This window comes from Pithys albifrons, chromosome 5, assembly GCF_047495875.1.
Source record: "Pithys albifrons albifrons isolate INPA30051 chromosome 5, PitAlb_v1, whole genome shotgun sequence".
Classification (NCBI taxonomy): domain Eukaryota; kingdom Metazoa; phylum Chordata; class Aves; order Passeriformes; family Thamnophilidae; genus Pithys; species Pithys albifrons.
The window spans coordinates 38,422,763-38,450,725 of NC_092462.1; the positions used below are offsets into that span (position 1 = coordinate 38,422,763).

The 27,963-nt window shown below is 36.1% G+C and overlaps 1 protein-coding gene across 2 annotated transcripts; it reads right to left on the bottom strand.

Moving 5' to 3' along the window:
• Window positions 1-1,116: 1,116 nt before the first annotated feature.
• On the bottom strand, window positions 1,117-26,452 carry HPGD (15-hydroxyprostaglandin dehydrogenase). Of its 2 annotated transcripts, XM_071555174.1 has the most exons (7): window positions 26,138-26,445; window positions 25,835-25,958; window positions 21,793-21,899; window positions 10,305-10,401; window positions 5,040-5,116; window positions 2,958-3,121; window positions 1,117-2,012 (listed from the first exon to the last, which is right to left on the bottom strand). In XM_071555174.1, exons 1-7 carry the CDS (start codon window positions 26,228-26,230, stop codon window positions 1,874-1,876), a joined length of 801 nt encoding a protein of 266 aa, XP_071411275.1. In that variant the 5' UTR covers window positions 26,231-26,445; the 3' UTR covers window positions 1,117-1,873. The 2 variants fall into 2 exon arrangements, with proteins under 2 accessions (XP_071411275.1, XP_071411276.1); XM_071555175.1 differs by lacking the exon at window positions 2,958-3,121 and having other exon boundaries at window positions 1,882-2,012; window positions 26,138-26,452.
• Window positions 26,453-27,963: the final 1,511 nt, after the last annotated feature.

Here is a 27,963-nt window from a genome sequence, read left to right on the forward strand (position 1 = left end):
TTTGTACAACTGCATTATCACAAGTTAATTGTGCAATACCTAAACTGATTAGCTCTAATTAACTTTACATTTATTTATGTCTTTTCTTCTTCCAGGAAGCATACATTGGACTTCTGTCTTTTTATTACTAACATTCTTAAATTATATATTCTTTCACTGATCCCTTGGGAAAGCTAACCCACCCTTTTAAACAGATATTTCTTTTGGGAGAGCAAGGAGTAGAGATGAACAAAAGCAGTCAAGACAGAAACATATCAACAACAATATTCCCATCATTTTTTGAAGTGTATTACTAAGAGAAGCTGCTGAGTTACTATCTTAGTGTAGTGTTTGCTCGTTACATGTTTTGCATGTAGTAGCATTATTATTAAGCCTTCCCTTGTTGATAAACTATACTGAAATATTCCTTAACAAGGAGATGCACAAAGGTAGATGATTATCACCATTAGTACATAACACATGCTGAGTTCAAGTTTACATCACATCTTTTCCACTAGTCTGCTGCACATTAGGAAAAGCTCTGATTTTAATGAGACAAAATTAGAAATGAATGCTGTCAAATCAGATAGAAGTTGTCAGTCCAGAGGGATATACAGGTGCTGCTAGGGATGCTAACGTTGTGGCTAGCATCATGATGAGTAATTCAAAGTGTGTGTGAGTCTGTTTCTTTTCTTCTCCCCACCCCAACTTCCACGAAGGTAAATGCTAGTGTTTCCACTCTTTTAGATACAATGCTGAAAAAAAAAATCTATGAAATTTAAAGTTCAACTCCTAAGAAGGGTAAATGTTAACTTTCCCCAGCTTTCCCAGGAGCTATTAAACCTTCCTATGCTAGAAGACTAATTAAATGACCATGTAAAAAGTTATTTCTGTCAGGCATGTAACCTATGGCATATCTAGGTTTGGTGCAAAAAAGTAGCTGGGGATTGACCTGGATTCAGAAGGTCCAGTAGTGGTCAGGAAGCAAGAAGCTAAATTTTTATTTTCATTGCCTCTATATGACATGATACATCTGAGAATATGTATTGTGAAACCAAAATGGACATGCGTAAAACATGAAAGAAACCAGACTATTCAGGATTCAAGTAAAATTTTAATCAAACAAGCCAGAAATTAGATTTAAAGGTTTAGAAAATAACATTTAATGAGTAAGCAGACATTTCAATCAATGCCAAAGTATTTGTCCTTGTATGTACAGAGAAAAATTATATATATATATATTTATAAAAGAAAACAAAATATTTCTGAACTATTTTATAAATAAAATCCAAAACCATAAAAATCTGTACGTTTTTAATATGATATGCAACATACTCAGTTACATATATATATATATATATATATATATATATATATATATATATATATATAAGGAATGTGAATTTTTGCCTCTTGTCTTATTTAACATTTCATAACAAAAATTAAATTCTTAAGTCCTTATGGAGTTTGTGGTCTAGATTCCTGAACTGAATTCCTGGTCTGAAGGATTCAAGAGGTAAGTAGGCACAACACTGAAAAGAATTTTAACAAAGTAAGTCAGTAAGTCAGATCCACCAAAATGTGCTTGGATTATGTAGATCAGAACTACCAGAATGAAAAAAAGTGGCCCCTTTGCCTAAACAATAATAAAAGTCTTCAGAGCAGTATGTTTATCCTACTAAACAAATACTCTTATTAGTGTTTATAGAATCAGGATAGGGTGGTAACATCTTCCCACACTAGATTTTCTTGCCCATTTCTTTGTTATTAGGATGCAAATGATTGGACACTGTCACTGCTCTAGGTACAACACTAACCTTTTCTCTCAAAATTACTGTTATTAAAACTTTGTATATTAAAGAAAAGCCAAGAGTACTTAGGACAAAACTACTTTTTATCTCTTTGATGATGTAAAGGGTGTTTGGCCATATTGCTGAAAATGAATCCCTTGGGATGCTGTTATCTTCATAACTTCTCCATTTAGAGTATCATCTTCAATTATTGTTATCAGTCCTTCCGCAATTATTGATGGGCTGAAAGAAAAAAATTATTTCAGAGTCATGATATAATAGAACATGTGAAAAGGACAAGTAAAGAAACTTAATATAAATCTATTTATCCTGAAAATGAGACAAATTGGTGCTTGAAAAAATTTATTTTCAAGAAAAGCAGAGGTGGTGTGAGTATTTTGCGAGAGATATTTATTCTCCTTACACAATCCTCTGCAGCTCTGCTGTTGATTTATCCTGTTTCTGTAGCAGGACCGACATAAAAATTAGCATGAGGATAATTTCACTTGCAGTTTGCTGTGGTCAATAGGTGCAATATATTTTACATATGGAAAAGTATGTGTGAAACAAAACAGTCAGACCATTTTCTTTGTGCAGAAGCATCTGAGCAGGCAACTGTTAGAAACTAAGAAAGTGTTAAAAAAATAACACTTTATGTGTTTCTTGTTCTCACAGGCTGTCTGACATTTCTGCTTTTGGCGTTTGTTGGCAATACTGTAATGGGCCAGACAACTTCTTGATCTGATGCATAATGGCTGCTATGGGCTCTTAGGAACTTTGTCCATTTTTTTCAGTTCTTGGTCTGATTTCTGTCTTGGTTTACTGGTAAATTTTTTGAAAATTCAGTGAAAATTATATACCTTGTATCTCACAACAAGTTTGATTAAACAAATTTATGAGGGAACACCAAGATCCATTAAAAACTAAACACACTATAGTTAACAGGATTTTTTTTCTGGGAATTGGGAATGCATATAAGGATATATTAATGTGCAGGTTGTGCTGTTAAAATAGTCTTAGATATCTGCCTTTTTTTTTCTCTCTGTTTATAGGATAACACATTTGATAGACTTTTATCTGAGGCAGCATTTCCCTTTTATTTTAATTTTGCTATTATTAAAAGCGCTATTGTATGTCTTTGTTCTTCATGAAAAAGGGCAAAACCCCGCTATATCTGACTTTACTTACTCCATCACACCATAGAACTGCATCATATTTTTTATCTCATCCTTATATGAATAATATTGTCCCATATTCTCTTCTTTATCTATTGACTGAAGAATTGGTGTGTTGACAAATCCTGGACAAATTGTATTGAGTCTCACACCGTAGTTTTCCATATTAGCAGCTAACTAGAAAAGAGAAAGGGTTAGACGTTTATCATCAACATTTTGAGACAGTATTGTGTAAGTTTTGAGATAATGAGATTTAACACTAAGTACTTTTCAGCCTTTCTAGGTAAGCCCATTTTGTTGCTACTGATTGTTTTGTTTCAACAACTGAGTCTGAAGCACATTTGCTCTAGTAATCATACTAGATTACCAGGAAAAAAAACCAAACCAAAAACATTTGGGTTTTTTTTGAGAACAATTCTACAGGAAATCAACACTCTTATTTTCATGAAGATTTTTTCTATTTTTTTTGTTATTAGTGCTCTTAGCATGTCATTAACAGTATTCTAGGGTGAAGATGTAACTCTTTTAAGCAAAACTAAGAAAAAATATTCCAAATGTATTCTTCTAATCTTATAGGAACTTCTTTGTTTAAAGAAAACTCTGAAATAAAAGAAAATCTCTAAGCTTGTATTAACCTTCTTCACATCAACAGAAATAGGATCTGGTGTCTGCGCCTAGAACTGTAATGCTAAACCTTTCTAGTTGCTCTGTTGTCCCTGCCAAGGTATGAATCTATCACTGAGCATTTTCACAGGAAAGTCCCTGGGAACTCCAGGAAAGAGGCATGAGGTTTTTTTCAGGAAGCAGTTCAGGAACATGATGAAAGCAAGAAGCTCAAGTTGTTCTGTGCCCTCAGTCGTGGTTCTACCAAAATGTGTATGTAGCAAAGAAGTCTCATCAGCATCCAGCTGTATGCTGGATGAATTTAGCAAAAGCACAGGACTTATGAACTTTACATGATATATTCAAGAATAACCATAACTGTTTAACACTGCATTCTATTTATTTTCATATTTAACAGGAATCCTTCCAGGCATTATGTAAGTCACATGTCATTTTCATGGTATGGTAGTCTGCCCTTTTGGTCTGGGGAAGAAAAGAAAGTGAAGTCCTAGATATTAGGTATCAGACTAGCCTAACATTAGGCTGTACTGCCTTCCCTGGTAAATACTGTAGTTCACTATGTTTATTATTTTTCTTTTTCCTCAACATTCTCATGTTCCTTAAATACAGCATTTCCTCAAATCTCCTTTTGCAATTAGGTGATGTAATTTATACTTATAATGAGAAAACAAAAGTGCAAGCCTCTGTGTCAGACTCATGATGTGTCTAATGTGGCATATGAAACAGTTACTCATACTGTTCTTCTTAGATTAATCTGAAAAAGAAGTCATTTGTGTGAGGATGGGGGCATAAAATAGGAATAGACTATGCAAAGTCTAGTTCTATGTGAATAATTCTGGAAATCATACTGAAAATTTTATATAAGTAGATTATCTTTAATCTATCAACAGTAATCATGTGTGCTCCCTCCAAGATAGTTTATTATACTGCTTATTCAATTTAACTAGAAAGCTTTGGAGTCAGAGCCTGAAACTTACTACGAGGTCAACTTACATGTCTCACCCTGAATGTGTAATTTTGCATTTTCAGACTATTAAGAGTCAGTAAGAATAAATAATAATGTGCTCAAGTGACTTTTGTACACTTTCGTGCCTATTTATCATTAAAAAATAAGCAAGCAACCTGAGTTACAAATAAAGAAATCAAATGTTATGTGACTGGGACAGGCTTCTGAAAAAAAATTTAAAGCTTGAATTAGAATTTGGATTTTGTACTCCTCCGACTGTCCTTAATTTACTTTACACCATCTTTCTTCCATGCTCCCAGAACCTCAAATTGGTCATAAACACACAGATGCTGGACTTATTCCATGTCTGGATCCCTTCTGTGAAAGGAGGGAACCTCCACTGCTTCAGACACTTTGTTTCGTTTCAGCAAATTAGTTCCAGTTGTGTGGCTACAGAGAAGGAACATGAAAAGCTTCAGCATGTTCCAAAGGAGCTGCTGATACTCTTCAAAAACACATACTTACTGCTATTGATCGTGTGAATCCAATTACACCATGCTTTGTAGCACAGTACACAGGTTGGAATGCAGCAGGCATGAGTCCTTTAAAATAAAAAGGTAGCTGAACAAAGATGCTGAGCATTCCTATTTATGATTACCTTAAACACACATATAGGTCTATAATGTGAAAAAAAATGTGACATATTTATAGAAATGCAACAAAATAGAGTAATGAAAATTTGTGGATTATATTTTGTAATATGAGTTAGTCTGGGAAAAGATATGAGGCGGATAAAAGGGTCAGAAGAAGTGTAATAAAAAAGCATAACTTTTAAGAGGAAAAGTTGTATCTATGAAGTATGACTTAAAGAGACAATAGGATGCAGAAGAAAACACGAATGAGATTTTTGAGTGGTCTTCTATGAATTAGTAAAGTATTTAAGTATATAAAAGATGTCAAGTATTTTAGATGAAGTATGACTCAAAAGAGAGAAAAGGATCTGGAAGAAAACACTCATGAACAAGATTTTTGAGCCATCTTCTATGAATTCATGAACTATTTAAAGTATATAAAGGGTGTTAATTTACAGTGAGTTCAGAGAGGAATGTGGGAAAGCAGAAGCAAAATAAAAAAAATTACTGCTAACATTGTGAACCTTGATGGTGAGTGGAGGAGAGCACAAAATTATTATTTATAGTAGAAAAAGAAGAGAGAACAGAGGTTTTGAAGGAAAACTAGGAACTTAGTTCTAGTAAGACTGAGTTTGATGGCAAAAGAAGGCAACCAAGAAAAAATGACAGACCATGAGTGCATATTCATTCCTGCCCATTATGTCAAGAATTTCCACTGTAAAAAATATGTATGCCAGACTTGCATGGGCTCTTTGCTCTGGAAACTGTTTTGTCTGAAGGAAAACACTTTCTAAGACAGCACAACACTCTAATTACAAATCTGCAAGTGTCAAGGTTTTATCTTGGTTTATATGCTAACTTAGGGATCCAGTGAAACCAAGACTGTGTATAGGACTGTTCAATAGTGGTTGTTCTCTTAAACTAATATTTATTTGCTATGATTCTGCTTGAGAACTCACTTTATGAAAATGACTTTTGCATTGTCTCCTGTGGGTTGTGATCACAACACAGGCTTAATATTCTTTTTGGTGACTTTTGATGATCATCACCATTTTTCAAATTGGAAACATTGGAATATTAGGACATTAGAAATATTATGACGCTGCCTTTTGAAAACTCATAAGTAGTTTTACATGCTTTATATATTAAAAAAAACCCAACAACAAATAAAAACCAAAACCCAAACCCAAACCAAAGCAATTAGGCTGCAGCTAACAGAAATAAAATAGAGAAAATCTACAGGGAGACACAGAAGAGAAGTTTAGAGGTAATTTTATTTGTTTTTTAAACACAGTAAGACAAATTACTTTTTACTTGAGAAGGAAGAGAAACAAAGTCAAGAAATAAACAAAGGAAGGGCACAGCTCACGATAATGAAGTGGAATAAAGTTCAAAGATTGACTTAAACGGCAAAGACAGCAGGAGTAACTAAGCAGGAAGGGAACAAATAACATTTTTTTTTGAAAACCAGTTCTTTTCTAATTGAAATTATTATTTTTACTGAAGTGGAGAACGAAGAAAAAATCAGTTGACTCATTTACAGCCAAAGCAGCTAAGACTAGTCCTAGCATCCCTCATACAAAACAGTGACAGCCCTGTAATACTTTTGTTCCTGAGTTTGGTACTTGGAACCACAGTGTGGGCGTTCCAGTTCTTAGCCACCTTCCTGCCCTGGGAAGATCTGTGGTGTGTCCTAGGGACCCTCCTAGCAAATACTTTATGACGAACAACTGTGTAATATTGATCTTGCTCTGCCTAAGTATTTATTCAACCAGTGAGCAAAGATGAGTTCATAATAGTTAGGACATTCACTTGTTAGAAAATCTGGGTTCTATTTGCTGCTCCATGAATGTTTAATTATCTTATGCAAAGCGGAACGGCAGTGAAACAACTGGAGAACATTATGCACAAAATAATGTGGAGAGGAAAGGAGGGGTGTTCATTTGGCGAGTGATGGGGCAGTGTACTTCTGGTAAGTGATGCATGTGGGTTTTAATCTCTCATATCAATAAGAGGCAGCTATGGTTAGATTTTTCTTTCTCTGTATGTTGCTGCATGCCGAATTGCAAATTATTTGGTTTACCAAAACTAGTTCAAGCAGACCAACAGTAATCCTGTGCTCCAGTGTTAACTGCTCTTCCCTTTCAGTCCACTGAACAACTTTGATGAAAACAGAATTAAGCATTTTTCTCCAGTTATGCTTTCCCACAGAACACATGTTGCCCTCAGAGATTTGAACAAGTCTCTTTCTTTGAGTAAGATTTATTAGCCTTTTCAGTTTTTAGTTGGACTTTGGCCATTCTCATTTTCTCCCTGCATATCCTTGTGACATCCCTGCAGTCCTCCTGAGTGCCAAAACAAAGGAGACACAGAAATCCTAGCAACATATCTAAGCTGGGCCATTTCGACAATTTTTTTAATAGTGAATTGTAGTCTCACGGGAAATTTTCTATGTTTTTTAGCCTCATTCCAACCAATTCTGCTCAGCATTCTTTTCACAAAGAGAAGGGACCAGAAGCTCTTTCATGATGCTGAGATGAAGGCTCCAGTTGTACAGCCATTGACATGAATGCTCCCCTGTATCACTCTGACACAGTCCTTACTCAGTGGTATTAACCATATTCTTAGCTTTATACTTGTAATATACATAGGATCAGGTCCTAAGAAAGCCTGTTTGCTGTGATAGGTGCTTTAAGGATTTCTTTGAGCTGAAGCTTTCTATATAAGAGGAGGACAAATCAGCAGCTTGTGGAATCTTGAAGTTGAGTGCACTGATATGGCTGTACAACAGAAAGATGTCCAGATTCGCTACACATTGAATAACCTCTCAAAAAAGTAGCATGATGGCATGCTAGAAATTTCACCATTTTTAAGCCGTCTATGAAAACTGTAAAGGGATTTTTAACAGCTAGAATCCAGACAGATACAAATTCAGGTTTACAGAATACCTTTTTGAATATGAAAACTATCAAAAGTGTGTTCATATACATGAATTTCTTTCTTTCTTTATTTTCAGAGTGTAGAGGTACTAGCCATCACAAGGTAAAAGACAATGTTAAATTTAATCAGGTAAATAATCTCTTAAATTAAATTGTTTCCTATGCTTTGTCTGTTACTTGTAACTATTTCATTAAACAAAATAAAGGTAATGTGTAGCTTCCCACAGAAGAAATTTTTGAACATTTTACTCCTTGAATATGAAAACAAAAACCTACAGTCACTGGAATTTTTTATGGTAACAAGTTAGAAGTAAAATACATCTCTCATTATCTCCGTTTAGCGGCATTACTTCTTACTATGAATACACAAATCCAGCAACAGTCAGATTTATAGCTTTGAGACACAGTTGAGTGCATGCTGCATGTGCTTACATATTTCTCTCCCTCTCTTACTTAGTTCTGTTCTGTGAAGAGACTAAAGAAAGGAAGACTCAGTACTGGAAAGGCAGGGTGGATGCCTTGGCGTTAATCTAGCTGAATGAACACTGTAAGCATCCACTTCATAGGAAGCATTTAAGTTGTTCCGTGGGTGTTTGAAAATGTAAAACTGTAAAACTTTATTCTGTCCCTAGTCCAAATAATTGGCAGAATTCCCATGGAGAAGAACTGGAAACTAATTAATGTGTAAAGCAAATATTATTGAATGTTATGTAAGCACTAAATACAACTCTTCTTGCTGCTCAGCAAGACACAGGAATAGTTGCTGTCTGTGTCTTATAAAGAACTTGCACAGGGGGGATCAAAACCACTTAGCAGTTTAATGATCAACAGAGGCTAGCACTAAAAAAAGAAAACACTTGAAGGGAATGTTAAGCAAGCCAATGGCAGTTTGCCTTTCATATATGGAATAAACTGCAGGACTTAGACCTTCAGACTGGAAAGGAGAATCACAGTCATAAAGCACAAATAGTAGTAAGTAACTAAGCAATAAAAATTAGTATATGTTAGATTTTAAAGTGTGTTTTTTCTTAGGATGTTGGAAACAATTCCTAAATACAAGCCGTATAAAAGAAAACAAAATAAAGAACAGTTTATTTTGACAGATACTCACCATACTACCCACAATGGCACAATGTTAATGTTAAATAAATAAATAAAGGAAAATTTTGATCAAATCATTAAAATGGTGCTTACAAGCTCTTAACAAACAGAACAACAAAGCTACTAGGTCTTAAAAGCAAAATCATTTTGTGTTCATTTTAGACTAATTAGAAAAGGAATCAGACTACTTGCTACCTCTGCCCTTTCTTAAGTACTGCCTGGGCACCAGGGCTCCTGTGTAAATGTTTAATCTTTGACTTGTGTTCATGAACTCTTGTACTGCAACAGCAGTTTCCTTCAGGTTAATTTGATGCCAATACAATGTCTATTCGAACCAACAGAGAGAAACTTACAGGCGTCAGTGGGCAATGTCTTAGGCAGGATTAGAAATACTGAATTCAAAGTACATGGAGACTTCTAATAAATAATCTCTCACCCATACATTTATATATATTAAGTCAGATCCTCAAGATCCATATGCATTATGTTAAAAGGGTGAACTAGACTTTTTATCACAAGAGCTAAGGTTTACAGAAGAACTTAGTACTCAGAACATCCACACCTATCTACAGGAAATGGTGCTGAATTCTGCCTTATAATTAAGCAGCAATAACCCTGACCCATATCATTCAATTTTTATGCCAGTGAATTGAAATACAGTTAAAGCACAGATAAATAGTGAGCAAAGAAAGCACCTGCTTAAATTTGGTGAAATATGAATGTTAATCTTAAGGCTTCTCACGCACAGGGAGATGACATCTGAAAGGACTTGGAACAGAGTAGGTGTGTGACAATCTTCCTTAATAAAGTAGATACAGTCTACTCCTATATATTCCTACAAGTATGTTCCTATGGAATTGAATGGAGGAATTTACCGCATGCTCTTTAAATATGAGACTGACAGGTTAGGAAAATTACTGATGTTTTCTATTGAAGTGTGTTTAAAAAAGCAAATCAAAGTTGGGGTCAAGTGATATACTTCTGTTGCTGTGAGGAAAACCATGTCAAAATAAACAGGGAAGAGCCATAAGAAAAAAGGAAAAATATGACTGATTAGTATAATTCATTTACTTTAGAAAAGTACCAGTAGAAAATGTTTATGCAGAAAATATTCTCACCTGCCAAGGATGAGATATTAATGATTACTCCTCCATTGCCTCCATTTGTGTTTCTCATGTATTCTAGGCCAAGGTAGGTTCCTCTAATCACAGATGTCTGGTATAGAGGGGAAGGAATTATTGAAGATATTCAAAGATTATTTGAAGCTATTAAAATATCTTACTGAATTATCGATGTTATTCGAAGTATCTTTCTGTTATGCTCCTTCAAACTGAAACTTGCTTTTATTGCGGTGCTTAGAACCTGTATTGCTTTACCAGTGATCCTACTTATACTTCGAAGATTATAAACACAAAAGACACTCCACAGTATAGCAACTTGGTAACTTCAGAAGCAGAACCGCAATAAATAGAAGTAACAGCAGTTTACTTATTTTTCTTAATATCAATAATCAAACTAAAATGTTACAATGTGAAATAAGAGCTGTAAAGAGAATGAAGTAAGTCAATTATAGGTGAAACACACATCTTATCTAAAAATATAAGTGATAGATGACCTGATCTAAATCCCATAATTTTTGTTGAGACACACTGTTCTACATTATAAAAAATGTACAGACTGTATCTCAAAATAGCATTCGCACTTAAAACTGCATTTGGTTCAAGTCACAAAAAATTTACACTTTTTAGGATTAAGACTGTATTTCTGGTCCCAAGATACTAAAAATTTGTATTACTTACTCACTAAATTTACAGGACTTTTACCATTCCTCTCAAATGAAAACTTAGCCCAAACAGGCTAAACAGATAGGGTAAAAAAAAACATTCTAAGAGATGTGAAATGGAGTTAGCATAATATTAGCTGCAGTATGAGATTTTTTTTTTAAGGAGGTACTTTGAGGAAAAAGAAAATTTCTGAAACCTGTATAATCCTGATTCCTTAAAATCTGGTTTTGAACCCTACTGCAGTTAGAAATTCTGCTGGGATTTCTCTTGCTGAACTTTAGATATTTAAACTGAGATGTCCAAAGACACAACAAGCCTGGGGTTATCAGCCTCCTGAATGAAACATGAGAGAGATTTTCTCCTAGAGAGTAAGTGACTTTACCTGAGTGTAAAAGGCAGAGAAAGGCAGCAGACAAGGCTTCTCATGGAAGACAGTAACTTTAGTGAAGTGTTCCAGTGCTACTGCATTAGTGATTCATAATTATTTACCAATCGTTTTAAATCTCCCTGTAATCATTTCACATTTGCTCTACAATTTCTACTCAAAATGGACAAATGTATTGCATCAGTTTTAGTCTTACATAAATAATAGTTCATCTTTGAATTTTATGACTATTTAGTGCTATTTATTGAAACAAATAAATCAAGAAGTTCAAAAGATGAAGTGCACATCATTATTTCACTGAGATTTTTGACCAGAAAAGGCCTGCAGAATTGCGAATGATGGAGACAGAATTTTCCCATATAAAAAAACAGTGACAAATCTGTATGTGCTTCAAACCTAAAGGATGGTGGCTAGGTAAAAGGCAGAGGGGTGGGGAGAGGAAGCTTATAAAATCAGAAATTCAACTGTTTTTTCTGCCATTATCTAAATTTACCAATCAAAACTGCAGTAATTTTTGAGACGGGTATTACATTTCTTTCTTATTAGGTGGTACTTTTAGACATACATGTTACATAACATCAAATGGAACTTCTAATTCAGTTTCAGTTATGCTTCACGCTTGTTGATTTTAACAGGAATCAGATTTGGAAGAATGGATGTCTTGCTTTATTAATATTACTCGTTCACTTTCCAAGTAACATGAAGCTGCCCATTGACAGAGATAAAATAACCTCAGACCTCATGACCAAGTTCACTTTGGCATTTTGATAATGAATCAGCTTTTTTCATTTTATATAATTGCAGCATTTAATGTGATATTTTCACTACTAATATATTTTCATTATACCTATTTCCTTGCATACTGTAAAAAAATCACAAAATATGAATATTTCTAAATTATGAAATAATATTTTAAATTTTTCTTAAAGAAAATATTCCCGTAGAAAGCTTTTTTTTGTTTCTCTCCTGGAATGTTCTGTTTCAGTTAACATGTTTTTAAAAATATTTTGATTAATATCAAAAGGATGTTATTTATTGTTTAAACAGATTTTTCAAGATTTTCTTTAGTACTGTTCAGTCTTGAAATATACCAAACTAAATCTGATTTCTCTTGCATGTCCTGGAAAGTAGCAGAGCCCCTATAAAGGTAATCTAGTACTGTTTAATGTTGATTGCCACATGTAAATTTGATTTATCAAAACCAAATTGTTAATGCCCAGTTGTGTTGCTGTAAGGTGTACTTATCCTGATCATGAACTTACTGGCACCTCAATTCAAAGTAAATTTGGACTTAAGGGTGGGTGGTGTTTTTTAATATATACATATGATGGGCTGTACAGGAAAAAAAAGGGGTTGTACAAAGATATTTTAGAAAGAAAGGGGTTAATGCTCTCTGTGGAGAGCAGGTGCAGGTCCTGTCATCCCCTGGAGCAGTGTCTCAGCCTGATAAGCAGAAAAAAAAGAATTCCACTTAGGATGATTAAAGAAAATAAATCAGTTGAAGAAGAAAGTAGCTTGGGGCTCCTTAAGGATTTTCCTATTCCTTGAACCTTATACAAAGAGATAATAGAGCTAGATGAGTCCTTGTCCAAATCAAAATTATAAAGCTAGAAAAAAAGTGGATTGTTTGACTCTCCTATAAAAATTACTGAATTGTTCTTTTTTTCTCTCTAGAATCCATTAACTTAGTATTTCTTCAAGTGGTTCTCCTTTACATAAAGGTTATTGCCCCTTACACCTGCTAAATCCTTGTAATCCTCACCTGTAATCCTTACAAAAAACTCATTGAGTGTGGCTGATTTTGGGTAAAATTGGCTATTTATGATGTTTGGCCTGATAAAATAAAGAATTATTATGTTCTGCAGATAAACTCTGAACCCCGTATCCAGGGTGAGAAGAACCTACTTGTCTGCACACTAAGCAGATGGAACTTTAAATGAAAAGTACTGTGTGACAAATTTCCCATTCTCTTGCCAGAATCCACATCTCTCCAGGAGAGAAAATCCTCTCAGTAGTTCTCCAAGGAAAACAGTGGTGGCTGAACTTACACTATGGGAGTCACACAATGTGCACTTAGCAGTCTTAGTGGCACTTTCCAGTTGAGCCAGTTGATCCAGCTGAGTTCAAAAAGTGAAGCTGGTTCTTCATACCAGAGTGTCAAACACTCAAATGAGGAAGAGGTTTCACAAAGAAAAACAGTGTTTAGACTACTGTTTTCCAAAGAAAAATAACATACTCGATTTTGTTTTGTTATAAAATCCTTCTCCACAAGTGCATAAATTGCAGCCTCAGACTTTGGATTCCTAATTGTTGACATCAGAATACTTAGTCTGAATTCTAGACATAAGATCATCATCTGTTACTTTCCTATACTGTGAAATACACAACAGAAGGTAAGACAGGGAAAGAATTATGTGTTTTCTGCACAGGTTTCTGGTTTTGGGATATTATAAAAAAATGTCTGTAATTTCCTTTCCATAAACTGAAAGAAACTAAAGGTCTCCTCAGATTGTGTAGTTCTCTTATTGTACTTTACAAATTAATACTTTAATCCCATGCTCTTAACCAACAATAACTCATAGACTGTCTGTTGCAAATAGAAATTCTGGGAAAGTTAAATTTTAAACTACCTAATTAAAAAAAGTGGTCTGATTGGTTTCAGATGAAAATATGCCGGGAGGTTTTGTACAGGAAAGCAATTTAGAGCAAAAATTTTTACAGTTCCTTTGTTTATAACTGCATTTAGCTGAATGAATGTTGTTCAGACACATGTCAAGAACAAAGAGTATTAAAGTAGTCAGGTATGTAATCAAATGTAAGTAAATCAAAAATTGAGACAGTTGATCGTCACCCAGATCTTTTGAGCCTGGCCATGGAAAACTAGTATCATTAAAATCAGAAAATAATTTAAATTACTGTCCTTCTACCTGTTGAAAACCATGTGATCTTAGAAATACTGCTGTTTGTTTTCTGACCAATATACAGTGTTTTCCTATAGCACATAATGAAAATGGGCCATCAAGGTGCACTGGAGGTCTGAGTGTGCTCCCAAGAGAGGCAGTTTTACTCTTCAAGTGTCAGTAGAAAATTTAGGATTCTTTCCAATAAATTTATAATGTCAGTGTGGGAGTATCTCCTAGCATTAATTTTCATAAATTACAGATTTAAGTTAGAGATCAGACCCTCTGAAGCACCATATAGTAATAAACCCAAAATAATATTGACAGCATAGTAAAGGTTGTAAAATAGTTGTGCAAATACTCAAAACATTTTCAGTTGCTTTTGTGAGTATCATAATCAGTAACTTATTGATTTTTAAATGGAAATTTAGGTATCAGTGTCGAAATTAGAAGTAAAACTTACAAAATATTTGATTCTTGACATTTCTGTGTATTCCATGGTTGTATAGTTTTAATTGTATCAGTCACACTGAGCCTCACCTAAAATCCACTGTGCAGGCTGGAAGGGCACACCCACGTGGGGAGACAGCCCTTCCCAAATCTTCGTTCGCGAATCCGAGCCATACATTTATAAAAGAAACCATATATTGATACTCTGATTCTAATTAGACTCCAAGTCTTCAATAGAGCACTAATGCATTTTTTTCTGCCTTTGGGAACCAATGACAGCCACTGTGTATAAAGTTCTTGTATTACAACATTGTCCTTACTCAGTTTTCATACTTTGTGTTTAAAAAAAAAAAAAAGTTCTTCAGTGATGGTGCCCAGAACATGATTAATCATCATCTTTTTCAAGAGACAATTGCTTTGAAGGTAACTTTGTACGCAAAGCTTTCTTCTAGTGTTTTAAGGAAGGTGTTCCAATTGTCATAGTTTCTCATGCCCATTTAGTAAGGTTTTCCCTTCCACCTCTTGTCTGATACTTCTGCTGTCTCCTTATGCATGCTAGTGTTTCATACTGAGAAAATATATTAGCACGTCCAGTGTTGAAGATGAGTACTATACTGCTTCAGAGTGGTAGTAATATAAATTCCTTGAAGATAAAAGAGGGTAATCTGTCCTAACTTTTTATGTAGGTTCCTGAGATAACACAGTTCAGTGTTAGGGATACTGAACAAAAATGAAAGAGTCATTGACTTGTGGTTTCATAAGGCAGGTTAGCACAGAGCTGGAATTTGACCCAAGATCATTTGCCTTTCATACTGTGATGTTGTAAATTGATGGCTATCTATAAGGAAACATTTAAAGTACCTTGGTAACTGGGTAAGACAAAGTTCAAAAGTCTGAAACTAAGTGCTGCTAGTGGTATCCATGGAAAATTATAGCATTTTGCTGTTGGGCAGGAAAGTGGGGCTGATTTTTTTTTTTTCTTTAATGTATATTTTCCAAGAAGTAGACAAGTTGTAGCAAGCATGCAAGTCCCTTGGCATTCCGATGTAGAGGTTAGTTTAATTGCTATATGAAATTAAATCGAAGGCTCTCGAGTTTGACTTTACAGCTCAAACTGTGGAAAACAAGAAGTCTAGAGAGCGAGAGGCAAAAAGGAAAAAGGAATGTGCAGTAGGATTTGGTCATTTGCTACAAATCAACAGCTTTTTTTACAAGGTTGAACTGAAAACACTGTGTTTTGGGTTTTTTATGGTTCAGTTTTCATTACTTCCCCCCTTCTCACTCCACACATGTCCATTCCTGAAGGACATAGGAATAGTATTGCATTTTGAATAGCTGGGTTTAAGTTCTTAATTTAAAGAAATTTGCTTTTCATTTTACTCCAATTATGGTTGCTATAAATATGCATTAAAACTGTAAGCTAAAAAGTTCATTGACTTATTGTGCAATTGAGGTGGGTCACTATGTCCTTCCTAGGGCAGTATGAACAACAAAAATAATTATACCTATAGGCTTCTTTATGTACTTAGAGGACTGACCTCTCATGTCACTAATTCCAAAGGAAATGCTTCTTACTTTTTGGCCAAATCTCTCCCTACACACGTCATCCCCTGATATAAAATTATGCTGAAGAATAGGCAACTAACTAGTGCATTTCTAGTTGTCTTAGAAAGCAAGCTTGGCAAACCAGTCATCTATGTCATTTTATCTTCTACAGATGGCACTGTTTTGGTTTGTTTCTCTGTTGGTGGCAATAAGAAATGGTGCTTGCCTTAGCCTGTATTGTGGGATCCAGTGTTTATTTCCAGCTGCTGAATCCAGTTATGTGTCTGGATCACACTATTTTGGGATGTAAATTCAGTCGTTGACATTTCTCTTGATATACTGGGAAAGGCATGCAACGTTTATGGACCACAACAAGGTTGCAGCATACTCCCAAGAGGTCCCTTTTGCAGCATATACAGTGGAACTGCCTTAGATGATGAAGTTTTTGTCCCAAAAATAAATTCAATTAATCACTTCTGACATTTGCTAATTATCCTTGTGGTTTCTGCCACGACATTGAATGGCCTTTTGAGTACCTTACTGATGAGCAAATAAACTGATTCTGCAAGGTTTGCTAGTTCCTAGAACATTTATTTCACCACAAACTATATTGAACAGAGTCACACATAAATATATGATTTTGCATTATATTCTCTTTATTTCTAATCTAAGGATTTTGTAGGCCAAAACTATGAGTTTGGTAGACTTCCTTTCAGTAAAGGACTTTTCTAAATTAATGGAAACTTGCTACATCTGCCATTTATGGAAATAAATTATGCAAACCCATGAAAAATGTAAAAACTTCGAACTGTTGGGTATTTCTACATTTTTCTCAGTAATGAAGGATAAGATGTTAATGCACATGAAGAAATTTTAAATAAGCATTTGAATTCTACTTCTCTCTGGGGAACACTTAAATAATTGGATTCCATATGACTGGGTTTTTTTGATGTGTTCAATTTATGTTCTACAATTAGGCTTACTAGAACGTGTTAAAAAGTGTGAAATCATCACACAAAAAGGAGATAATTGTGATTTTGCTTTCAAATATTTTCAAAGATCTATTTAATTACATTTGGAGAATTGGTTTAAATATAACTACAAAATTAATTTTTTGGTATAATAAAAAAGGTAGTCACAATGTCACATAAAAGTGTTTCTAAACTTTTAATTCAGGTAATATTTAAAATGCAAGAAAATGTGATGCCAGTCCTGTTACATTTAACTGTATACTGCAACCTATGTCAGTTTTCAGAAACGTCTTACATGAACATATAAAAAGGGAACCTGCGTTTCATTCAGGGGGTTGTCTTTAGCATAAAATGTTCTAAGTGCGTTTGTAAAGAGAAGAAATACTGTATTTACAGCAGCCACTGTAATTACAGTGGTTCTAGAAATACGTCATCAACACTAGATAAAATTATTGAAGTTTCTTAGAACACCCAGTTGTATTTAACTAACATATATTTTCAAGGCTCCTAAAGATATGGGCCCTTTTCTTGCTTTATGGATTTGAAGAGAAAAGAAGTTAGATTATGAAATTTTTGGAACCCTTAGGTAAAAGTTCTTATAAAGTTGAATGCAATAAACACTGTTCTGATGCTGGGGGGGCTGTGCTGTAGATAGAACTCTCAGTAAGAATGTATGTGTCATACGTCCCTGTGCTATTCTCTGCATTAGTGTGTGTGTGTCTGATGAACTGTTGAAATTACACTAGCAATATCTGTTTAAGATGGATTTTTTTTGACAATAGTAACATAAGGAAACACTAGTATAGGTATGAGCATTTGGAGTGACTGTTGACCAAGCTGATACAACTTATGTCAATACCATGTATTTTGGAGTTTTGAGGCGACAAACAGATCGCATTGCTAGAATACCTAACTAAAAAAAGTAATAGAAATATTTATAAAGTAATTAAAAGATAGATGTTTTCAACAAAATGGATAAAAATGGTGAAAAACATTTCAACAGAAATATCTTTTTTAGTGGTTGATATTCCTTCTCTCCCCCATCCTCACCTTTATCAAGTTGTTTTTTCTTGCTCTCAGGAAACTGTAATGGACACAAGTAGAAATTGTATTTTATTCCCCTCTTTTTACTTTCACGTTAAATCCCACTTTTTGAACCTGCTTCTTCATTTCTGTTCTTCACATGTTCTTAAAGAGTACTAGCAGAGAACTTCCTCACACTCCTTTAAAAATGCTCCTAAGACGAACCGGTTATGTGAACTGTTTTAACCATAAAGAACACACCCCAGATGTGTTTGTTCTAATTTATCTTGCTCTGCACTTCTCTATTGTTGTACTTTGTACTTTAAACTGGGGCAGGCAATATTTGTAGTTTCAATAGATAAATGATATCACTAAGACAACAACTTGTATGTATGGGGTTTATTTTCAATTTTTTAAACAAAAAATATTTGTACAATGTGTATCACAATGTCTGGCTTTAGTAATTATTCCTGTTTGAAGTAATAATACAAAGAATACTTAAAATATGCTACAACAGAGAAATAGACATTTTAAAAACATGTATTTCAGATATATTTTGCTCCTTTCAATAAGAAGCAAAAAATATTTTATAGAACTAACCAATATAAGATATTACATGCATCAGCTGTTATTCTTCCATTGTTATAATTAAAAAAGTGAAAAGTACAAAGTGTTACATCTTGGCTTATGAAAATTACAGTATAACTAGATAGAAGTGCTCTATGGAAATAAGCTTATTAGTTGACTCTGTGTCAGACAGGGAAAGAATAATCAAATGAAAAGGTAAGTGAAGATATTTGGATCTTAGAGTGTCCTTGATTTAACCCTCATGTTTATTTGATCATTTTAGATGTTCTTTCACTCACCACCATGTATTGATGAATTTTTTAAATACTTTTATGGTGAACTTACCTATACAATAACGTATAAGCTATATAACATTCCCTTGGGGGAAAAAAAACATTGAGGGCAGTAGCTTTATAGTTAGGCATATAAGTTCCTAAGTCTTGGATTTGAGCTTTTGTGGTACTTGAAGTGATTCAAACCTACCCATGGTCTGCTTCTGCTCAATCTTTTTCAATAAGAAAAAAAAATGTAATCCTAGAATTGTTTGGGCTGGAAAAGACCTTTAAGAACATCAAGTCCAACTGATTACCCAGCACTGCCAAGTCCACCACTAAATCATAACCCCAAGCACCATATCTATAAGTCTTTTAAATACCTCCAGAGATGGTGACTCAACACTTCCCTAGGCAGCTTGTTCTCATCCTTGACAACTCTTTTGCTGAAGAATTTTTATCTAAGATACAGTCTAAACCTCTCCTGGCACAACTTCAGACCACTTCCTCATCCTGTCATTTGTTACCTGGAAGAAGAGGCTGACTTACCTCACTACAACCTCCTTTCAGGTGGTTTAAAAGAGTGATAAGGTCTCCCCTGAGACTCCTTTCCTCCAGGATAAACAGTCCCAGCTCCCTTAGCTGCTCCTCATAAGACCCTTCACCAGCTTAGTTGCCCTTCTCTGGACATGTTCCAGTATCTCAATGTCTTTCTTGTAGTAAGGGGCCCAAACTGAACATGGAATTTGATGTGCAGTCTCACCAGTGTCAAGTACAGACAGACATTCACTGCCCTGGTCCTGCCAGCCACACTATTGTTTGTACAAGCCTTCTTGGCCACCTGGGCACATGTTCAGTTGGCTGTCAATCAACACTCCCAGGTCCTTTTCCACTGGGCTACGTTCCAGGCATTCTTCCCGCAGCCTGTAGTGCTACATGGAACTGTTTTGACCAAAGTGCAAGACTGGGCACTTGGCCTTTTTGAACCTCAGACAACTGGCCTTGGCCCATTGATACAACCTGTCCAGATCCCTCTGCAGAGACCTTCCAGCAGATCAACACTCCCACCCAACTTGGTGTGGTCTGCAAAACAGTAGAAGGAGGTTCTCAATGTCTTCTGGTTGAAGCTCTTAGTATTGAAAAATTAACACTCTAAGTTAGGATATTTACCTGGACAGTAAATATCCTCAAGATCTCCTGATCAGAAGTGCCCTGAAGTTTTTGAGATAAATTTAAAGGTGAGTCACAGTCAAATATGTTTCTCACATGAACTTCAGTTTTTCCAGTGATGCCTAACTATCTGTGGTTGAGATATGACAGCTGGATGGATGCCTACAGCAACTTATGTCCTGTGTTAAAAGCAGGCACAAAAATAGAGGGTAATAAATCCTCTAGAACACAGATGACATCTTCTTTCAATTCAAGGGATCAGTATTAATAGATTCTGGTAGTTGCATATCACTGAGGATGACAAACTACTGTTACTTCACAATATGAAGTTTCCTAATGTTTAATTTTTCAGAACACTGTAGAAATTAAAGAAAGAGGAAGAAATATACATACTTAAATCTTGAACAATATGTAAAGAATAGACAGATATAAAAGGTCAAGAGAAAGGTGTTATGAATCCTAATTTTTTTCCAAATATCTATTTTGACATTAATTTTTCTGTAACCTGTCTCATATACAGCTTGCATTACTTGTCCAGGAGTTATTTTGTTAGTTTGTTTTCATGGGAACATTAGGATTCAAAGACAGGTACCTTTGTCCTTAAAATCTCTGACAAAACCAAACAATTTTCTTATTCTGAGCATTCTTGTAGCATGACAAATTTCATATGAGAAAAACTCCACACTTCACCCTTCAAAGGTTCCTTTTTCTACTTTCTTTGCAGTAAGTATGATCATGGGGTGAGTTTTTGAATAACCATTGAATTAGGACTTCACAGGTGGTAGAATACAAGCTAGTCAGAATTTCTTTAACCTAGAGAGTTGGTCTTTCCTTTGGAGCTTAGATGTCCTAGCAGTGTACTCTAAATTTAAAAAAAAAAAATCAACCAAAAACCAGATATTGTGGTCCTCATATCAAAGAACTGGTACTAGTCTATTTGAAAATGAGTTTTACAGGCTCATTGAATGTATTAAATTTTAGCAAGTAGGTGCTCTTAAGCAGTGTGCTTCTACCAGTGATGATGATGAAATGGACTATGTTAAAAACTCAGATTATATGCTTACTTTGTTGGTGAGGAATATATGGACTCTTGGCTGAACAAGTTTTCTTATAATCCCAGCAAACAGCAACTTATCCTCTAATGCAGGCCAGCTGAGCCTCACAAGTAATTAATATGTTATAAAATGTTCATATAAACAGACTGGCCTACTGTAGATGCAGCGCTACTGCTTTGAGCAGTTATTTGTTACACGTGTTTGGAATTTCATTGGGTTTTATAGAAAGAGAATGTTGTCTGGTAACAGATAGCCTGAGCAGCTTCATGCAGAGCTGTACGTCTTAGACAGACAGTTTAAAGGACCCACCACACACCCTTTCTTGGGTTAGTACATACTGACGGTTGTTGTTTCATTAACTGTGCTTACGAACCTAATAATCAGTGTTTGGTCATATGTCACAGTCTCTACAAGCCAAGGGCTGTTAAATGTATTCAAGCTTTAAATACTGAAACATGAACATGTGAAAGGAGATAATGCTTACCAAGTTAGTCTGTATAGTGCTTTCCCAGTCCTTCTCATTGTTCACTCCAGCGTTGTTAACCAGGATATCCAGCCTTCCAAAATGTTCAATTACTTTTTTGAACGCACCTACGGTAAGATCCAAGAGTGAAATTTCTTAGCACTTGTGGCAAGTAAGATATAAAGATACAATGCATGTATACTAATTAATGCTAATGCTAAATCTAATGCTTTCTTAGTCTACCAAAATGTCTTCGTTGTTTTCTTAACCACTAATGAGCAGCATGCAATTAAATTCTTTATCTAACATGCACTAATATTAGACATTGTCAGGGAACTGAAAGGATTATGGTACCATAGTTGCCTTTTCATTCAGTTTTATGTCTGATAACAGGAGCTAATGAAAGTTCTTCGCACCTATACATTTTGTATTAGATAGAATGTTCGACACCCTATTTCACAAATTAATCATTAATAGCTTGATTTGTAACAGGTTGATTACAGCTAGTGAATTAAAGATTTGACACCATCTATTTTAAATGAAAAATAAGCTTCGTGTTCTGAACAATTTTCTTCATTCAGTCCACGTGTAACGTAAAAACACAATTTCAATTTAGTGAATAATTAATATTTCCACTTCAAATAATTCATCATGATTCTTGTTTAAATGTATCTATTTATGGATAAATTGTTATACATCTTTCTTGTGAGGTAACTTTAATAATGTGTTTAATTCAAATCTTCTTTGTTCTGATGATAAAAATAGTGACCTACTTTCCAAAGAATTTCAAAATAAAGAACTGGGAAACTTCCACAATCATGTTGTGCTCTCCCAGGTGACAATGTTAGAACAGAGATAAAAGATGTGAATGGAAAAAACATGATGATGTCATAGTGAGGAGCAAACTCATCAAGCCTGACTCTGCTTTGACAGGATAGCTGGATGAGATGACTTCCAGATGTTCATTCCAGACTAAGATTTTCCAGGACTAAAGACATTATCTGACATGTACATATACCTTGTTTGTTTTTCCCTCCAAATATTGATCCTTATCACTAAATATTTATTATTACGTAAACCAAGACACCACCACCTCAATATTGTTTTAGAAAACATTTGGTGACTGAAAATCTACAGATTTCAGGTATACTGAAATTGTGTTTGATAGGTCTTAATGAAATAATTTCACTGAAAGGTGATCCCAGGAGCATCTTCAGTCTCTGATCTTTAGTATTTGACTATTCAGGAGGATAGCAGCAGCTTTCAGACATCTACCTATTTTCTCAGCAGTTGCAGAGATTTATAAAACTTTCTGTTTCTATGGCCAGTACTGTTACAGCCTGAATTCTGCAGGCCCATCATATTCTTGTCATCAAAACAAGAGCCAGGCAGCTGATGGAAAAAAAATTTATTTATCCAAATGCCTTTATTGTACAATTTTTTCTAATATTCTTATTCCATACTAGAATATTGTAGTATTACTAAATCCTCAAGTTTTGGCTGTCTGCCTTTTTGGCTTCTCTTATGTTTGTTGCTAATTCATTCTCTGGTTTCTCAACTTAACTCTTTAATCACATCTCATCTTTCCAATCCTGCATCAGCAATGGCAGATGATAACCTCTGACTTTATTACGAGCAGAACTGAGTATTTAACTTAGTTTTGATGAGTAAAATAAATACTATTTTGGTCCTCAACTTTCAAATTTTGGAAGCTGGCTGATTTCCTTTTGAGTCTCCTCTAAATAACATCTTTCATCAACTTAATTCTTAATAGACTCTTTTACCTTCAAAAACCACCATAGATAACAGCAATTTTGCTAATTATTTGTTTATTAGATTCACAGCCTTGACTGGTTGTAGTTTTCTAGTTTACCTATTGAGAAAAGAGCCAAATCCTTTTCAGCTGTTGGCATATCTATGTTAGGAATATTTCTGGTAAAATTTGTCTGTCTACAGTAATTCCATCTATTACCTACCCACAAAAAGAAGAAACTCATGGCAGATCCTTAGTAAAGTTCTCACCCACACATCAGTACAAGCTGACTTGTTTTTCCCTTTCCAAATATGGAACAATTCCTTTACATTGCACACTAGTTAGTGCTTATGAAACCATAAAAATTAAAAGCAGATGATCATATGAAACATTGAGTGAAGAAGAAAAAATTAAGAGGAGGTTCCATTTTAATGGAAAGATAAAAAAAAAACAGTGGAAAGTAAGCACCAACAGGTGTTATATTTGAACTTCCTAAAAAGCCCTGGAAAGCAAAAGTAAATGAATAGTGATTTTGCAAAAGTAATTGATTTTTCAAAAGTAGGACAAACCAGAAGACTTTTGTGGGAGACTATATGAAAGAACCACCAGAGAAAAGAGTACAGGCAAGACTTGAATTTAGATGAAGCAGCTGATTTCCTACCCAGAAGTCTCATGTGCCTACATATACTAGTTCTAATACTGAGACTTGTTTCCTACTGTAAGGGCTAAAGTTAAAAAAAAAGAGGAATTGCACTCATGCACATGAATATGTTACTAAATGTATTTTAGTACCACGTGACCTATAACATAAAGTACAGGACTTGATTCATCCTGAAAAAAATGAAAATAAAGCAGTCAAAAAAAAAAAAAAGACAACAAAGAACACCAAAACCAACCTAGAAATCACAAAAAATTGTAAGGCATATTTGAAAATTTATGGTAAGAAACATACGGCAGGATTAATATGATTATCAGAGAAACATAAACAGCAGCCACTCTTTCGCTTTGTGAGAGCCCATTCTGATCCTACTCTGATTGCTCTTTTACTTTTAATTTGGTTCCATCACCTCCCTCACTGACCCATCCTGCTCACTTCAGCTCCCTGTTGGTCCTGTACTAGCCTGACGTGAAGGAAAGGAGGAATTGTGGGAGAGAAGGCACACTGAGGTAACACCCATACTGTAGCACATGTTATTCCTGCACCTAGGATGCTTTTTCTTGCTCCTAGATTACTCCTCCCACTTGGAGAAACAGTCAATAATCAACCAAGCTGATAAAAAGTGTTTGCTGGTTAAAGCAGATCTCATATTTAAAGTCCAGAATCTCTTACATACAGACAATGTAACGCTATAGAATTAGGCACAATCATGCTGGCTCAGAACAGTGAACAATATTACTGAACTCTGGAATAGCGATAATGTTTTCTAAAAGAGAAATGGATTTGTTCAATGACCACTCTTGAGAAAGTGACCAGTTAAGTGTAATGAACGAAAACAGAACTAGAAGTGTTCACATCTAGCTTTACAGAAATGAATCTGGGGAAAGGGCACTGAAAAAAGGGATGTCAAAATCTGAAATCTGAGTCACTAGCTATGACTGTATCATTTAATAATGAAACTTTGATGAAGTGATGTGTCTTTTATAAAATATTGTGAAGGGTACATCAACGTTACATGATACTCTAAGAACTCAGTAGGGAAAACATGTTTATTCATTAAGCGAAAATCGAAATGCAAATAATTAATGAGAGAAGCTCCTTGCATTCCCTGCATCTGCAAAATGCGTGTGAAGTGTTACCACCCCATAGGTAGCACCATGATATAGCAGAATGCCAGTTTTTGCCAGTTCTGCTTTGAGCTATGGCAGCATGACATGAAAGTAAGTGTGTTGTATGGAAGGAGCACTGCAACCCAGCACAGAATTTATTACTCCTGTGACGACGGAATGTAGCTTGGAATCCGTAATGAAGCCTCATAAAAACCAAGTCTGAGCTTTAAAGTTTATATATATTACTCATAAAATAACAATTATCCTCTGCAGAGACATTCATGCAAGAATATCACACACAAAACTCAATGGAAAGGATTTCTTTGGCTTTTCTTTCCCATGTGCCGGGCAAAAGGGTGAAATAGTGTCAGTAATACTTCACATCTGCACGTTCAGAAACAAATGCTTTGTGAGTCAATGCCAGAAGCGATCGGGAGAAGGCTGTCCTCCAGAACCATTCGCTGGACGCTAACCGGTGCGACAGCCCGGGCTCTCCGCTCTCTGCGCCTTACGCCGGAGCGCAGCGCTGGGTTTCCCTCCTACCTTTCAGCTGCTCCTGATCCGTCACGTCACACTGGATGAACACCGTCCTCTGCGCTTCAAACTGCTCGTCCAGGGCCGCCTTGCTCTCCTGGCCGGCCTCGGAGTTGCGGTCCAGCAGGGCTACCTGCGCGGGGAGGGAGGAAAATTAGTTGCGGGCAGGCGGGCTGATGGACAGACGGACGGGTCCCCCGCCAAGCCTAGCCGAGCCGAGCCCCGGGGCTGCAGCCACCTCGCCCTCGTGGGGTGTCAGCTGGTGGCAGTGGGGAGGGGAGGGGTGAGGACGGCGCGGTTTCCGAGGCTTACCTTGGCGCCCTTGCCCAGCAGCGCCTGTACGAAAGCCTGGCCGATACCCTGCGCCCCGCCGGTGACCAGAGCCACCTTCCCATTGACGTGCATGGCCACAGCACTCCTGCCGCTCACCCCGCGCCCGCCGAGCCGCAGCAACCCAGCGCGGTGTCACCTGCCCGCTTTCCTTCCTCTCTCCTCCTACTCCTGCCGCCGCCGCTGTGGCTCATTCCCCCCCGCTCCCTTCTCGTGTGACCGAGAGCCGCCCGGAGCTGCCTGGGCGGGGGGAGCAGGGGCGGAGCAGGTAATTAAGTCGTTCACCCGACTGTTTGGAGGAACCCCAGAGATCAAGAGGCAGAGAGGAGACGAGACTCATCCCCTCTTCTCACCCACGGGCTTGCCGGAGGCGACTGGCTAGCGGCGTCCCCCGAAAAACGGGTCACAGAGCAGCTACAACTCCGCTCGGCGGAGGAGACCATACGCGTGTGTGTTAAGAGCACTTGAGCCTCCATAAATCGCGTGAGAAGCTGCTACAAGCTTTGATATGGGCTCTTGGCAGCTCTTGAGGCTCTGTGAGTTTTGGTTGGCCCAAGTTGCATGAGCGGCAGGGTGAGGAATTAAGAGTTCAGCCTCGAAAAAAACAAACATAGGGCTCTTTTTTTCCCACTTCAAAACAAGCAACCAGACTTCTCCCTCTTATTCTGCTAGTAAGCAGAATCTATTTGCATGAAAAAGCATCCATTAAATGTTACAGATATTAGACATATGAAAATAAGTGCTTTCTAGAAAATTTCAGCTATATGGATATGTAGCTCATACCTTAAAACATGTTTAACCACTTTTACAGTTTATAAGCCAAATTCCAACGTCTACATTCATGTGAACTGTATGCAACTAAAATATCTCAATACCAATGCATATCACCATACAGTAGAAATAAGAGCAACCGTAGCCATCTAAATATGAAATAAATTTTCTTGTCCAATAGCCTGTTATGCAACTCACAAATGTTATTGCACAGAAAATGCCATGTTGTGGACTGTTGAGTAGGTAGGAAAATTCCACTGTTTCAGACCTAAGCTCCTAAACATGTACATCATGCAAGTATGTGTGTGTATTAACACACACACACACACACACACACTTTTCTTTTGTGTTCTCTGTTTTCTTTTGCCTGGTGTATCAGGTTTAAACTCTTTGCTTGTGCTTTCAAGGCCGTGAAGTACTCTGACTCAGACTTCATCTCTATCATTAATGTCTGTTGTCATTTCTACAGACTTCTCAGCAACAGTGAGAAGTCTTTTTTGCCTTCTCTTTTATCCCAACTGCCTATTTTCAACTAGTCTCCCTTCATCTATGGGATTCCCTTCTTTTGTATTACCTAGAAGAAAGAAATTGCATCCCTCCTAACTCCAGCAAACTGGTACAGAACCATTAAGGTAACCATGTTACCTAATTGAGTAAATTGATTCCATTGAGTAACACAAGATCTTGTTATTATAACCTTTGTCCTTAAAAATGTGAACTAATATAATCCAGCTGCTAAATTGGATCACAGCCATTTAGTTTTCCTAAAGATCATGATTCACAGTACTTCATAAGAGCAGTCAGAGCTGTCCTCTGGGGTTAGTGATTTGTTTGAATATGATACCCGTGTTTCTGGGAGGACTCCAGATTGCTTTAGAGATGTGAAATTTGTGCCACATAAAGTGTCATGCCTAATGATTTCTTTCCCAACCAGCTGAGCCAGCTTCCCTAATTTGTTGATAAGTACAGTGCTAGGTCAAAGTCACATCATGAGAGCTGTATTACCACAGAGGGACCCAACAATAGCATTGCAGTGG